The sequence below is a fragment of the Aythya marila genome (genome assembly GCF_965140915.1).
Source record: "Aythya marila genome assembly, chromosome: 1".
NCBI lineage: Eukaryota > Metazoa > Chordata > Aves > Anseriformes > Anatidae > Aythya > Aythya marila.
In genome coordinates, this window is record NC_139042.1 from 169,587,673 (window position 1) to 169,604,996 (window position 17,324).

The 17,324-nt window shown below is 36.3% G+C and overlaps 1 protein-coding gene across 3 annotated transcripts in view; it reads right to left on the reverse strand.

The window, feature by feature from the left end:
• The window catches only part of RAB3IP (RAB3A interacting protein), a 29,183-nt gene that overhangs the window by 383 nt on the left and 11,476 nt on the right, over positions 1-17,324 (reverse strand). For 2 of the 3 annotated variants that reach the window (XM_082751429.1, XM_082751428.1), the window contains 7 exons: positions 14,621-14,716; positions 11,997-12,074; positions 11,418-11,621; positions 8,546-8,674; positions 6,165-6,277; positions 2,680-2,779; positions 2,519-2,588 (listed from right to left, as the gene is read on the reverse strand). In XM_082751429.1, the coding sequence (XP_082607555.1) occupies positions 2,519-2,588; positions 2,680-2,779; positions 6,165-6,277; positions 8,546-8,674; positions 11,418-11,621; positions 11,997-12,074; positions 14,621-14,716 (790 nt within the window). The remainder of the gene's footprint in view (positions 1-2,518; positions 2,589-2,679; positions 2,780-6,164; positions 6,278-8,545; positions 8,675-11,417; positions 11,622-11,996; positions 12,075-14,620; positions 14,717-17,324) is intronic. The other variant, XM_082751430.1, reaches the window with a different exon arrangement.

Here is a 17,324-nt window from a genome sequence, read left to right on the forward strand (position 1 = left end):
CAGATAAAAATGTCATTAAACATGAGTTAATATTTTAACTGAAGTATACACATTGCCTCGGTTTAAGGAAACTTTAGAAATAACAAACATCTAGTGAAACCAGAATTAAAATGTGAGCGCTATTTGTGATTGTTTTTGAAAAAAATATTTATTTTGAAAATTCTAAGACATAGTCCAATTAAAAGACTAAATTTTGAACTTTTTTTAATTGGGGAACAAAACTACATCAGTACTTCTTTTCAGCTTTAATTAATTGCAGTTTCTCAATATAATTGTCCTTTCCATTGATTCATTTTTCTGTATAATTAAAAGACTGCAAAACAAAAGAATTAGAACTTGTTGACTAAGTAAAAATTGTTTCATCACAAAACCTATAATTTTGTTGTAAGTTTTCCATTTGATCCTTCTTCCTCCTTTTGTTTTTCCCTATCAGAAATCTGACAGCAGCAATGAATTAGGGAGGAAAGACTTTTTTTAATTTCATCTATATTTTGCCAAACATGATGAGCCTGGTGCATGCCTTATACTGCTAAACATCGCTGCAACACAAATTAAAATAATTGAGTATATAATTATTCCAGACAAAAATTATTTCCATGCAGTCAGGATTATGATGTAGACTGAATACAAAGGTTATTAACCTGAGGTCAAGGTCTCCTGTACCATATTTCAAAAAGCATTTTTGCAGAAGTGAACTCCGTCTCAAAAATGATATGGTTTAGCAGAAGAAATATGAACAATGAGGACAATTAGGAGTGCCCACATTCTTCTAGAGATGTTGTTGGAGTATTTACATAAAGATACAAATGCGAGATTTTTTAATGGTAAAGATGACAACTGATCTGAAAAACCAAGCCCAATTTTTTGTTACTTGTGAAAAATAAGTAATTCTGATGATGCTGAAAACATTTTGATGGATAAAACACTAAGTCAATTTCTTTATCTCATTAATAGTGAGGTAAACAATATTTAGTTGAAGCTATATATGCCTTTGTACTGGGTCTGACTGGGAAAGAGCTAACTTTTTTTTTTTTAAACCTCCTCCCTCTTCCTGTAATTAAACTGCTCAACCCGCACCTTTTGCTTTTTTTCCCCATCATATTTCCTCTCCCTGTTCATCTGAGGAGGAAGAGAGAGAGAAAGAACAGCATGGTGGAGTTGCACTGCCCATTGGTTGTTAAACAGCCACAATCCTTTTGTGGAAAGTAAAAGCCTTTCAATATAAACCAGATTACAGCTTAAAATAATGCATTTTCAAGGCCTTCTCAAATGACAGTAATTCAGTAACAATTACCACTGTCTGAAACTTTTGTTAAAAATAATTTAGTATACAGAATACATAGCTTTTTTGGTCAATTCCATTAAAATAAATCCCTTTAGAAACGAAAGTAAATAGCACTGCTTGGGTAACGAACAGTCTGGCATCTCAGGAATACTTCAGGTTAGATATGGGATTTTGGTTTAACTACAGTCCTGAGCTCTTCAAAGTGGGGTATATCAGAAGAGATGAGTATAGATCAAAATACACATAGCATTTCTAAAATCCAGCCATACAGCATATACACGTTCTTAGCCATCTACATTTATACGGACATACTGAAACCAAATAGCCCAGTTAAGCAAATTTCCGATTCACTGCCCAGATAAGAGTTTCAATAGGCAGCTGTTGGATAAGCTATCTTGGCAGGAACAAAGCAGCCAGGTAACTCTGGTGGGGAAAAATAAACAGCCTGAAGCAACAGCAGTAAAAACGCATTTCCTTTTTGGGTTGTGGATGAGAGAGGTGCAGTGAGAAATGAAGCCTTACATCAGCAGCTACATTTATGAACAGAGTCTTAATCAAGAGACCTTGCAATGCCACATCAAAGACCAACTGCCTAGTTTTCAGCTGCATTCAGATAAACAATTACAGCCTAATTTCCTGCTTTTTGTTGTTGTTTCTTTAAAAAAATTAACTAAAAAAAAAAAAAATTGTCATCCTTGTCAGTCCTCAGTGTACAAAATGAGAAAAGATCTAAGATGTGCCAATTCACAAAGTGAACAAAGAATCCAAATCAAACCAACTGAAGATTTTCTGGTCTCTCTAACCAATGCAACACTTTTTTTTTTTTTTTTTTGAGTGAAATTGCACAAGTTATTTCATATGTTGGAACAAAAAAAGCAGACTTTGTTTTGTTCTTGTTCAAGGTTGAAAACAATGTAACATGTAACTGGAAGAATAAAACAATGTACAGTGAGAAAAGGCCATGTTTCCACACTTCGTGAAAGAGCCTTCATTTTTGAATACAGCATAGAAAAATCATCACTTAATTCCCCTTGTCACAGAATTCTTAATTAAATTTCTTCCCTAATAATGTATTTTTTTTTTAAATGGACTAAAAAGCACTGTTTTTTCTTTATAATTTCATGGGAGGGTAGGTATCACCAAGTTCTCATAATTAAAATCAATAGCAAGTTTTAGGCTCATGCACTATCTAAATTTTATGTTTATACAAGCAAAACACAACTTGCTACTCACCATCTTGCTGTTTCAACAGTCCTTGCTGTATATATCGGATATATGTAAAGAAGTTGCACACAGAAGTGATCTGAGACAATATAATAAAAATAGTGGTTAATATTTCGTATAATGTTACAGAAAAAATACTGCTCAAAATTAAATCATGCTAAATTTCTTACCCTGTAACGACAAAAAGGAGAAATGTAGTAGTAGCTGCTTGAATCTCCTAATTTGATTCTATGCTTGCATGACTTGCTTTGTCCACTGAGAGCACATTTCCTACAAAATATAACATTCACTTAATTTAATAAACAAATCTGACATTAATGTCTAACACCCACATGTAATTAAAGTGTTAATGTAATTACTTTGTATTAGCTCAGATACTCAAGTCTCTGCCTTTATGTAATAATTGTAACTTTAAAATGATGTTGTCAACTATTTTAGCTCGACAAGGACTAATTTTGTTTCAACACCAGTGCATCGTGATATATTGCTGATTTTTAAATCTTTTGTCAGCTTTGGTCAGGTACTTCCACATTCACTAGTTCCAGACTGCCAAACATGAACAATGGGAGCTCCTTAACTCCTTATGTGTGAAATAAACTTGGTTTAAATTATCGATTCCAACAATTAAACAGATTTATTTTTTTAATAGCTTTCTAGTTGATGTTGCACGTCAGAAAAAAATTCAGGCCTACAGAATAACTCTGAAGCCTCTGTCAGATGCATTCTAAGATAAGCTTCGCATTTATGCCCAAACTGAAATCACATTTTTTACTTCCAGTGTATAAAAGTTTGAGGCAAAGGAAAACAGGTTGCTTAATTCTTTCCATTACCATTATAAATAGAGATGGTAAAATAAATGTACTTTTTCTGGTCCTGTTCCTGTATTATGTACAGGAAGAAGGAAAGGTCAGTAGCCACCAGGAGTTTTCCAAACAGAATTCACAAAAAGGCAAAGAATTCAAAATAATTCTTCTAGCATTCTTTTTTTCTAAAGTTTTACATCTCTTGAAGAAACTGCTAGTAATACTATGTAAATACCCCAGGAATGTGATTTACTTGGAATTTCTATATTGCGGTATCTCAGATGAACTGGGTTGTCATGGTATCCGCTGTTTCATTGATTTTGAAAGCTGCTGGCTCTTCTCCCTTCCATTTCTATCTCATGAAATTAGGGAGCATACGAAGCAGCAGCCTTTCAAAAGTGAAACAAAAATTATTAAGCTTCTACAGTTCTAAACAGTGGCCCAGAGGCCCTTTTAGATAGTCTGCAGCTGGCCCACAAAATCATGCAAGACAGGAGAATATTGAAGACTGTATGTGATTTTCCACAGTAATTTATGAGGCCTGACAGAAGTCCATTGATCCAAGAAATACTACAGTGGCTGAAGCAAGCTGATCACAATTACAGCCAAGCCTTTGTGAGCAGACAAACAGATTTTTAATGCTAAGAAAACAGAGCCCTTTTTTCCCTTCTGGCAACAGAACCACCTCCTATACGTTATCTTCCATCACACCAGGTTAAACACTGGCATGACAGCTACTACTAATGGCTGAGTTCTGCTCTGTACAGCTTACTGCTTTGTTCCCCGTGGGGACAATTACTCGGATCCTGTGGGGAAACCCAGCTGCCTTTTGTTAAGGCAATACTTCCTACACACCAGCACAGGCACTATTCAATAACTTTTGTATGTCGAGAACCTTTCTTCGCTATTATCACAGCTCCCTGGCCTCCACTCCTTGTTTTGCTGTTGAGCAATTTATTACCTGCTATTTTATGCATCTGTTCCCTCTATCCTCCAGGCGACTGTACAATAAAAAGAATTCCTTTAGGAGCATTATTCTAATTGCCATTACTATTTATTTACACTGCTTGTCTACATTACGCTACCTATTAAAGAATGTGGTTTCAATAAAAATAGTGATTTTCACCATTTAAAATAGAAAACATGAAAATGCAGAACTGCTACCCTGATTAAGTAAAAACCAAAACAGCTGTTTCCCATTCGGTGCCAGTAATATTTAAGACAAAGCACATTTGCTGTGAAATTAAGCTTAAATACTGCACATTCCTCACCTCTTACTTAACTACAAGCAGTAACATAGAAGTGTTTGTCACTATGTGACAGTGGGAAAAGAGAGAAAAAGTAGACTTTTTTCAAACTTCTAAAGTACAGTTTGTGCATGGACCCTTCAAAATACTAATCTATGCCCAGCCAATTAGTCTGGATCACACTGGAGAAAAGAAGGTTAAAACTCTCACTAAACTTTTGACTGATGCAAACAAGTGCCCTCTTTGAGTCCTTTATCAAGATGCAGGAAAGTTGCTTGAACCACAACCATTTTAGACTAGTTTGCCAATTGCTCTTTAATGACACACAACTTGTTTCAGTAGCTTCTTGCTGTCCTCATTCTCTGTTGCAGCTCACAGTGGTGCCTCTTGGACTTGAAACCACCACCCCTTGAGCAGCTCCATCACTTGTGGTTAGGCCTTCTGACAGAGGATTGTTACAGCTCAAAGACCACATTTTCTGGTGACAGTAGTAAGCTGAAGAATATCTGAATGCCTGAATTTTGTAGTCTTTGATCCTTACTAGCTTAAGTCATAAAACATAATATTCATTTTATACAGATTCTTTAGAAGGAGAAATTAAAACTGCCTTTGAAGTGTATTTTCTCTTCCACACAGAAATAATGAGGAAAAGTGAGAATTAAAAAACAGTAGCAATGAGAAAGAAAGAAAAATCTTAAGCTAGATGAAAACATTTTGATGCAAATCTCCTACCAGAAACCTGAGTCTACCAAAATAAGTATTACAGAGAAACGTTAACTTGTCCCAAAGATCTCCAGCAGAGAAATGAAGACTTTCTCAAAATTTGGAAGGTTCTGTATTCACAGTGGTTTTGTTTGCTTAACCCTGACATGCACTAAAGCACACCAGAAATCTTTTCCCTTCCTCTCTACGTTCATCAAAGCCCCAGTGCCTCAGGCAAGTCCCTCCCACCTAACCTTAATGTCTGTATCAGTACCTGACATCAAGTCTTGCTTCAGATTCCTCTAGGACCATTCCAGACTTTCTAATGAACCATCTGGTCATTCATCCACACTTCTAACTTTAGGTATAAACTCATCCTTACTTTCATTCCCTCTTCATTACATTCCTCCTGCTCATATTCAGACAGTTTACTTTACAAATCTCCTCTCGTGTCTCTCAGCTGACTTTGCCACTATGCTACATATGTTGTACATTTCTTATATGTCTGACATTCAGCATGTAATACTTCTATACCTATTTTTTCATGATTTTTTTCAGGTGATAGCCTTAGTTGAAAAGACTTCATTTTTAAGTATCAGGCTGGTCTTTCTCCACAGAAGTAAATGTTACTTTACCTAGGATGCACTGACTACAAGCAGCTCTCCCAAACAGAAAAATATCTTAAAATGCTACTCTAGGAGAAACCTTTACCATTTAAGTTTAGTTGCTTACTTTCACCAGGAAATTTTGAAACAGCAATCTTGAAATCTGAGATTTTAAGAAATATTTACAAGTTTAAGATAAACAAATGTCAATGAGGTGATCAGTTGATAGCAGTTCTCTCAATCCAAGAGTTATCTCAAATGAGTGCAGATTCCCCCTCTGTCTGTTAGCTTAACATACTTTGGTCCCCCACATTCAACTGCAGAAGCTTTCACAAATCGAACAGGTTGCAAGCCAACAGGTTCAATGCTCAGAGTATTGTTTTCCACAGCTTCCAGAACAGCTGAGGCCAACTGCAAGAGAAATTAAGAAAGCAGTTAAAAACAGCTCAGTGTTAACCGTTGCCTCAAAGCAGTGACACATTTCTGCCTCTGTAAAGTTAGGAAAACTGAAAAAGTCAACTCAAACAACTGAAAAAGTCAACTGAAACAGAAATTCAATTACAAATGAGATTTTGCCTATGCCACACACAAGAGGTCCCATTCCCAGGCTTGAGTTTAAATTCTGTCCTCTAAATAACCCTGCCCTCCCTGAGGCAAGATAACTGCTTTTACAGCACGGAATGTTATGCTTGACTACTATGCTAACTGTACATTCAGTCATTCCTCATAAGCCCAAATAGCACGTACAATTGCACAAGCAGTGTTTCTGTCAGATAGTGGATATGGCACAAACTTTGCTTGCTTTAAAAATTGCTCTAATTTTATTATGTTCTATGTAAAAAAAAATGATGCAGTATGACTTCTATACTTGGCCAAAAAAAAAGTAAATATTAGTCCACTTTTCAGCCAGAGATAGTTTTACAATGGTGTTCAAATGAGACTGAACAACATATGGAAGAGCCAATAGGTTACTGTGACTTTGGAACACTAGCGTAGTTAAAACATCACCTTCATTAACATAAAAAAAATGAACTTTGTTTATTATTTATAATCACACAACTGTTACACACTAGAAATATGCTCATTTTGCTTGACTGGACTCAACACTTGCCCAAGACTACTGTTTAAGTATGCACAAGTAATACCTAAATGCTGCTTCACAACAACCTTGATTTAAAAGACCACACTATTTATGTTAGCAGTTAAACATGATTTTGTGCCCACATTCCTTGCTACTAATAGAAATATTTTTCAATTGTACTTTAAATATTTTTAAAATAGAATGCTATGAAAGAAATTCATACCAAATACTCTCCCAATACCATCTACCAAATGCAAAACAAGATTACACTTCTACACAAGAGTCTACAAAGAGATAATGCAATACTTCAACTATTCAGAAAACTGCATTCCCAATTATTCAAAACCATAGTACATGTGTAATTTATTAACTGCACAGTAGTTTACTGTTATTCAAAGGAAAACAGAAGTTTGTCACTATGCACAGCATCTGGAAACAATGACTGATATAGCTGACCAGTGCTAGAAGCCTCATTCTTTCCTTAAGAGGAAACACGATTCTACAGTGACTGTATCACTACCGAGGTGGAAAAAAAAAAAATGAAGTTGCTGGGAAAGACAGCAGGGTGGCCTACTTACACATATTGCAGAAGTAATTTAATTCCCATAGTAACTAGGTAAACTTTTTAGTGGGAGAGTTTCATATGATGCTCAAGACCAACCACAATGGACTGGTATACAATTCACTAGAAGACCATGCACGCTTCTGGCCAGAAAGTAACAGCAGATGAAAAGCATGGGTAAAGTACACACACCACATAAAAACAGACAACTATCCTGAAAAAAAAATGCAGCCTTTTCCATCAGAGACTTTTAATCTTATTTAAAAAAATCAAGTTGGAGGGCTTTAAAATTTGTTGTTACTTTATGAAAGATCTACAAATAAAGTTCCTTTCCTCTGGAGACTGATATTACAACTACAGCCCATAAATGCTGCTTCACAACAAAGAATAAGTACAGCAGTTGCAGCTGGAACCAGTTCCCCAGTAATCCCAGGATGAGGAAAACACCATTCCTTCCTCTGTGTTGGGAAAAGCAGGGAATGGGAAAAATCACAGTCAAATCATTTGTTTAATCTGAAACCATATTCCCAAAGCGTCCCTGCTGAATCACTTCAAATCCCAAAGTCTAATTCTTGAAATTCAAACCTCTCTTCAAGAAGATACCCAGACTTGGCTTTCCAACTGCTCTGACTGATGGGAGAGAAAATAGGGCCACAAAATTAACTATGTTGGGCTCTAGTGCCCCCTCTATCAACAAGGGGCAGCGACAGGACACTGTTTCTCCTAAACAATACCTCTGACACACTGGGGGAAAACCCACCATCCATTCCTACAAACACTGATTCTGCCAGACAGCATGAACATCTAAAGCTGTAGGTAATCTCCACCTAAGGTAGCCACACCTGGAATAGCAAATGCTGAAGAAAAAGTGATTTATTTCAATACTCCAGAATAATCTTCGGTACTGCACTAAAAACTGTCACACTCTAATGGAACACAAATGGTAAAGCTTTATATGAAGAGATTTTAATAGTCAGCTAGCTTCGTGGAACATATTTAAAGGAAAAGGGTCAGTGGCAACATGTAAACTGTTTACCTCACTTTTTGAGAAGGTTAAACATGGAAAAATATCTTCCCGATAAATTTTGTCCAAGAAAGGACATGTTCTGTCCATAGTAGGTTCGTCCTTCCAAGATCTGAATTCATTGTACAAAGACAGGTCAGCCTAAAACACAAAGATTCCCAAATCAAGTACTGTAATTATCACACCAGAATTGATCGTTTACAAATATCCAGAGGTAAATAACGAGCCTGAAGACTGTGTCTCTTATCACACTGAGAGAATATTACTGTGCCCCAGCTACAAACACCTCCTTAAATTCACTTTCCTAAGTTATGTGACACCAACTTGACGTGCTCAGACTGGCTTTGAGATTCTTGTTGACAGAGACTTCAGTGCCTTTTCCCTCCAACTGGTTGTCAAATCCCTTTTTTGTAGGATAACAGGCTTACCAAAACCAAAACCTAAAGGTATATGGAGAGATATAAACTGCAGGCCAAAGATAGGTCAGGAAGGTCAGGGGAATAAAACCCAAAGATGAGATGCAACAAAGGGAAGAAATAATCTTGTAAAAAAGTGCCCCTAGAAATGGCAGGCAGTCATGCAGAATGAGAAAAAAAAAAAAAAAAAAAAAAAAAAACTGACTGCAGTCAAAGCACAGAAGACAAACAAAAAGATTAGAAAAGTGGAAAAATGAGAAGCAGATCCCAGTGCTGTTCCCTCTGTGAGCTTCTTTGCCACTCCACTCCACAGTGAGAGAAACAGGGTGCAAAAAGGAGTGAGGATGAAGAGCAGTATTCTGAGAATGTATTTTAAAGAAAACCCTAGACACTACCAGCAAATATTAATACTGCTTTTATAAAATGTATCTAAAAAAACAAATGTGATTTTGAAGTCTTATAATACTAAAAACGAATAATGTAGATGAGATAGTGAAAAAGGGAAAATAATGGATGCTAAAAATCAATTTTGATTTTTAATTCATTTTAGAAGATCAGAACCAACCTCCTTCAGTCTTTAATTCTTTATTATGCATCACTCTTTTTCTGAACTCCCAGCACTTTACCGTTCCTTTACATGTGTTTCTGGAAGTATTCTTTTTTTTTTCCTTGAAAAAAATCTACAAAAGTTAGACTGCAGATTTGTTTTCCATTAGAGTACCTGCCTTGCACTCAGGTACAATCAGGACCGACCATCTTAATTAAGCTTGTCCATAAACGTTCTGGTTGCTAGGCCACCACGAGTGAAACTCAATAGGTGTAACTTGCTCCCTAAAGAAGCATTTCCCGTACCTTAAAACCCACGTTAGGTTTGGTTTTAAAATGAGTACAATCAGGGATATCAGCAGAAAAATGCTATTTTAGAAGTGCACAGTAGAAATCAAGAAGTTATAATGCATTCGTTAGCAACTATTGGTTATTTTCTGTATCTAACTCAATTCACCCAAACCTACAATTTATAAATAAGCTGCCTTGAAAAAAATGCTCAGTGAATATAATAGCTTCATGCTCTTCCCTTCCAATCTGCACTGCTACGTGTGTATCTGCTCCCTACCTCTACTTGTACTTTCCCTAAATTGAAATTTTGATTACCTGCAATCAAATAGCCAATTGTAACTACAATTTGTAAAATTGTAATGTTTTATTTTTACAGCAAAATACATTAAAGAAACATTTCAGTTCTTTGAAAAATTAAAAAAATAAACCTGACGCATTTAGCATTTACACTAAGTTGATGTTACTTGCTTACCTAAGATCCAAGCAGCTATTGAGCTTGCCTAAAACAGGTTCAGTAGCAAAAGCAGTAGACACATCTACATATCCTTGAGGTTATTCCCAAATGCTAGAGAGTAGTTGTCTGGGATGCCGGCACCCAGAGCTTAGTTTCCAGAGCTTTCTCATTAGGGGGAATCATTAATAGTTGTCCACCATTCATATTCCTCGTCACCTGTGACTGTATAGATTGTTGCTCTATGTGTCAATGAGCCCTAGTCTCCCTACACAGACAGAAAGGCTTCTATTGCTTTGATCACGGCACACTTCTTTGTATTTTCATTCTGTCCTTTCTGAGATGAAGGTGTCATAGCTGTGTGCAGAAACGGACACATATATTTACCTCCCTGTTTATACATCAATGTAACACTTTTTGTTTTGCCATTTGTTCCTTTCCTAACAAATCCTAAGCCTCTGTGGGTCTCTGACCATCACTGAACACTGACATGGTATCTTCAGAGAATTATCTACAAGTACACTTAATTTTTTTTTTCCTGCATCACGTAGCTAATTCCAAGCCCACAACTGCATGTCTGCTATAACTGCCTTTTTTTTTTTTCTCCTAGATATATTACTTTTGATTTATTGATTTTGAAGTTCATCTGCTGTTCCACTACCCATTCACTGTCATGATACAGACCCTTCTCACAACTCTTTGGACACTTTCAGGTACTACACTCTGAAGACCTGAGAACCAAGCTACTCCCTCAGTATCTCCCCATTCTCAACAGCATGAGCAGATAAAAACAGAGGCCCCTCTGGGACTCCAGTGGTAACTCTTCTCTTCTTCTCTAATAAATTATCATTGATCCTGCTCCCTCCCCCCAACTCCTTTTCACCCATTATTGATCTACAAAACGATGACTCCTGTTGCAACAGTTTTCTATGAAAACTTTATGAAAGCTAATGAACTTAAAAAAAAAAAAAAAAAAAAAAAAAAAAAAAAAAGCAACTAGAGCTTGCCGTCCAGTCATACTGTTGTTATACAACACCTACTGATGTGTATAAAAAAAAAGTCTTTCATTAACAAAAAAATCTCTTCAATAAACAGTATTGCAAGATTTAGTATATACTAGAGAAAAAACTGTGAGAAAAAAACAAAACTTGCTTGTTAGCAAAAAGAGGACAATCCTTACCTCTTTGCAGTCTTTTACAATTGGCTGCATCATGGTAAGGTCCTGATGACTGCCACCCATAGCACTACTTGTACTCTTGTTTCTTGCATGCCCTTTCTTAAAAGGAGTTTTGACACCAGACTGAAGCTCCTTAGTTGGAGATGTCGGTGAAGTAGACAGTACTAGCGTTTTCAATGCTGCTACTTCAGCCTGAAGGACATCAATCTTGAAAATAAAAATGGAAAGTAAAACAAAAATATCATATTAGCCTACAAACGTGTTAAATCATTTAACAATTTCCAATTACCTCTGTTCAAATCAAAATTTAATTTTCCAGCAGTACTAACACACAGATCCCTGTGCAACTGCGTATTTTAATAAGACTGGCTTCTTGCACACCTTGCTAGCTATCTGATAAGGTTCTAACATTCTACATCTATCAGTGTTAGCTAAGAACAGGTCAAGACAACACAGAACAACTCAGTATATATTTTAATAATGCATGCACATCTTTCTTTTTTTTTTTTTTTTTTTTATCATTTACACTATAGTTTTAAAACTATGTGAAAAGACAAAGCAAGCAAGTTGGAAAAAACTCACTTTTCCCTGTGCTTCTTTTAACTGTTTTTCTGCTGCAGCTTGTTTGACATTAGCTTCTTTAACCATTTTATGTGCTTCCTGTAAAAAAAAAAGTTTAGCTAATGTGAATGCTTCAATAAATTTCCAACATCAAGTTTAAAAAAACCCTACAGAGTTGTATCATACTTGTGCTTCACAAAGATTACTTGTAAAACTTGTAAGCTGTGCAACAATCTGCTGAAGTTAAATAGTTACATACCAAAAATCTATCATCTGGATTCATCACTGCACCAGCAAGTTCCTTCTCCTTGATCTTGAGCCCAGAGAGAGGTACTCAGCAATTCCTCCCAGCCACAGCCACCACCACCACCACCCCCCTCCAGCAGAAACAATACCTGTCATGAATACCAGGCTCTGGTCACATTTCAGGAGCTGACCACTGAAGTTCCTTGGCCCCCCAATAGAAAAATTTAACTGGTAGCAACAAAAACAACATTGGTACAGCAGCACATTCAAAAGAACTTCTCCTTTCTTCTAGCCAGAATAACCAGTTTTAATCATCTGTAAACTTCTGCATGAAAAAACTGGTCAAACAACTGAACTGAATTCTTACCATCAATTAAAAAAAATTAAAGTAAAAGCTTAAAAGTAGTTTATGGATTAACAAACATTTCTTCAGTAGAACAGAACAAGCACTAAAAACCAATCCAAGTAAGCAAGCAAGACTAAGCTAATAATGAACAAAGCATAAAAGGACTGGGATTTTTTTAAAACATCTTTTTACCTCAGACTTCTAAGCCTTTTGTCTGCATAATGTATTTGTTTAGGCTCTGATCCAGCAATTTATGCCTGTGATCAAATTTCTGTTCTTATTTGGTACTTACTGAAGGCAACAAGAACTGAAAGATCAGGGCCACTGACTAAATTACTTGGGATAGGATTCTTCTCATATCTGTAAAGCGCCTAGCACATATCTGGACGCTATATAAATAAAACAAAAATGTCATACATCATCACACCAGAACATCTGGCTCCCATCGTCATTCAACACAGCTGTGTAGTATGGGTTCGTAAAATTCTCTTAAATAGTGACAGACACATGCAGGAATGGGCACATACACATCTATACAATGTGTACAAATACATTTAACATTGACCATGCAGTTTCTGCTTAGGGATGCACCTTTAAAAGCAAAGCATGTTACCATGCTATTACAGGGTGATAATGGAATATATACATCCAGCTGTGCAAAACAAGTCTCCATCCTCCAGTGGGCTACATTAATATAAACTCCAGCATATCCACCCATACGCTCATGAAATTAATGGGATTCAGAACAGAACATGAATCCAAGGGCTGTAGATCCAAGTGCAAAAATGAAGAAACCTTAGCACTGTTTTATTAGAGACTCTTTGTGAAATCACAACACAAAAGAAAATTCGAGTGACATGCCCACAACAGCTGGGAGTTCTGAATAATTAAAACTCATTAAATAATCATTAATAATGTGTTGTATTTCAAACATAGCTTTAACAAACTGACACACCATTTTAATTTATCAACTGTCATTAACATAAAATTACATGGGTAATTACGTCTATTCCTCTACAGTTAAAGTGCCTGTCCATCACCTTTCTCCACCCCATCTACGTAAATACTTATGCTAAAAAGTAGCTTTCCGGCTTTTCATGTTTATTCTACATGCAGAAGCTTCTTAAAATATTAAGTAACTGCCCTACTGGGATGATGAAATAAATTGCATTCCACAGATAAATCTGTTACTTCATTTTTGAACATTAATACTTTCCAGTTTTTATAGCACTTTTATACCATTACAACTTCAACAGTATTGCTTCTAAAAGACATCTGATGTTTTTACCTCTATGTGTACGCTGACAGACAATATTTACAATTTGGTAAGCACAAAGTATCACTAGTTAATAAACTTATTCCAACAGGTTTGCATATCATAATTTAGCTTCTAGGTATTCCATGGCAAAATGGCAACCAATTCTGTTTCAAGTGCGGATTTAAGATTTTTTTTTCTGTTTAATGCAAGCTCACAATCTTTGTTGGCACCACTGCTCTTTTCTGAAATGAAAAGGTCCCACTTAAGAGTTCAGGGTTTCTCACTTTGCAACCAGGTTCCACCCTGGTGCATCACTCCGTTTCTCTTCAAGTTTCTGGGAGTAACATGCTGCCAGACCCAAAATTCAAAAGCTGAAAGCATGGTTAAGTTATACACTGTGCTACCTCCATTGATCTGGAACTATGTTATTTTGCATGTAATCACCATGACAACCCCAAATTTAGCTCTTATCTAGATAGCCTTGTTGTCAGACAGAGAAGCTGTCTCAAAATAGTTATGCCAAAAAATGAGCCTAAATAGTTTTAAGCTTTCTGACACATTTGCCTTATTTTCTTCATTTTGTGTCTAGGCAAATTGACAAGCTCAACAACATCTCTCATCTAAGTGAAACGTCTACTGCTTGCTCTTAAGCCTCTACCAGCACACCCAGATCTTCAGAACACAAATCCCTTTATAAGCTTATTGCAGAAAAAGTCAGCATTAGATACACTGATTCTACATGAAACATCTGGCTCAGCTTCCTTAAAGTATATCACATCGAAGACTCCAACAAACCTCAAACAGACTAGCTGTAAGTTCTTCCAATTCCTGTCCAAGTTGATCTCGCACTTTAGAAAGCCTTTCACATTCTTCATCTTTTAACTTCAGCTCCTATGGAAAATTGAAAGTTATTTATTCTGACTTAGAGTAGTAATTTGGCCTTTTAAAGCTAATACTACAGAGAGGGGGGAAAAGAAAAAAAAGATATCAGAGGAACACAAAACCTTCACTAAACAAAGCCTTTCAAAATATTAGTCTTAAAACTAGAAGCAATTAAATTAACGTCGTTAATTAAAATAATGCAAAATAGCTATTTCTTCCTCTATACAGCAATCTACCAGGCCAATCTACAGTATCTCTAACCTAAACATCAGCATTTCCAAAATTTGGAGGTTAAAAAAAAAAACTTGCCTTCTCTAAAAAGGATACGGAGTATAGAAGACTACAGTCCATTAAAATAGAGATAAAATTAATTACTGGGACAGACAGAATACCAGTTCTGTTTACCCATTCTTCATCAGACACTTAAAAGTAATCCACAAGTATTTGGTTCTGTTGTTTAAAGAAAAAAGTTTTCAAAAATAGCTTTGCCTCAAGACAATCCCCAATTCTCTTACAATCTTAAAACACATCTTACTATAAATAGTGTCTCGCCTGTAGGTCTCCTTATGACTAACATAATTACAAAATCATACTGTGATTTTATCTGTAACTCTTGTTTATGCAGAGATACATAAATCAAATGAAAATAGCTTATGAAATTCAAAATGTTATTTGTCTGATATCACTAAAATATCACTTAAGTGAAGAAGGCACTTTTACAGTAAGACCTTAGTACAGATTTGGCAGTATATGGGATACACATGCCCAATCTTGTCTGTATTTTCCCAAGTCCGAGGAAAAAGTGCAGTATTTTGGCAGAGAAGTACAAAAAGTTTGACTGGAAATTTAAAAGAAGAGATCCTCTCCCCTTCCCCACCTATTGAATGCTGGAAGCTCTAGCAAGACAGAAAAGGATGGTGAGAAAAAACAAGGGAAAGAAAAGCAGAAAGCAGATCATCCTGACCTTTCAAGCGTTTCTTTGGGCCATAACCCCCCTCCCATGTACAATCCCCACCTAGCTCTTCTCCATCTTCTTTTCTCCCTGCCAATCTAGCTCCTGCACTAGCGTCACGCCGGGGAGGTAGGACCCACATCTGTCACGTTAAAGACTCCAAATCCAACCTAACAACAGTTATGTTTCCAAAACCTCCAGAAACCAGCACAGAACTGACCAGCCTTCAGAAAACTCCAGGAGGCCAGTCCCTACAGAGCCATAAAGAGGCCAAAACGTCAGCCTCTGTACGTTTCTAGGAGGTAATTAGTATTTCTCCCAAAGTCTTCACGGTTGAGTAATGCTGTACACAACAGTGTGGGAAACTACACCTCGCCTTGCAGCACGCTCTCAATTTCTGCAGTGAACTGGCAGCAGGTTTTCCTCTAGGATGAAGATCTTGTCTGACTCCAGCCCCTAAATCTGATGCCTTTTCAAGACCCATGTATTGGAAAACGTGTTATTTCTTTTTTCTTTTATTTGATTTTAACTTCGGACATCTTCATCAAATTTTAGTTTAGTTTATTTGCTATTTTACATTTGATATGAAGCCCTTTGAAATGTACCATTTAAATGTTGTGTTTTTGTTTCACAAACATGGTATTTTTCTGATTGTACTCAACTCCTACTTACTATATACTATACTGTACACAATGACCTATTTCTCAGGAAAAAAAAAAAAAGAAAATAAAAAGAAGGGAAATAGATACAGACAGATGGAAGTAAAAACGAATACAGAAAACTAAAAAAAGAAAAGATACTGAAAAAAGAAACAATATTTTTTTTTTTTGCTTTAAAATATTTCCCATGTAAGATATGGTTGGTAATAGGGAAATGAAAGATATGATGCAAAATACTTAAAGCTTAAGTTTTATATGTTCCTATAAATACTGAGCATACATCAATACTTTTTATTTCTTTCACCGATTTATAAGGAAAATGCTATAGACAACTTAAATACAAAAGTGCTACAATACATCCTAAAAGGAAGCTGTGTTAAGACTCAGGTCAAGAGCTATCAAACTCACAGCAAAGGCAGAACCAGCTCGGCTCGCTTCTGGCCTACCACCATCAATACATTATTCCAGGCAAGACTGTTGCGGCTTTGCCTGCAACTGGGAAGATTAGGGGGAGGCTTAGATTAAAACGTAGGCAGATGAGTAAAGCTACTTAACGAAAGCAAAAGGGAGACGACAGCATGCAGTGTATTGCACACAGCTGCTTAGCTGTATTTGTCAAATATTGGGCAAATTTCTGTGACACGACTCAGAAGGAGCGCAACATACCACGTTATTTTGTCACGTAAGTTTAATAGCTCCAGCCGATGGTTTTTATGCAGGAAAGAAATAAAGAATGCCCAAAGCAAAAGCTTATCAGTTATTAGAGCCATTACCACCACTTGTGCCTTAAAGCCCCTACTGAACGCCTTCCAGCCATACATAACACAGAGGCAGAGAAGACAACCACGTGCACTAGATTAACCAGCCCTCCTGCAGCCCTTCCCACATTACTGCTGTGATACAGCACATGAAGATGAGCTATTGAAAATCAGAACACACAGTTACTGAAGTAGGTGATAACAAACTGAAACTTGCATGAAAAAGTTTTTTAAAAATAAATATTCCT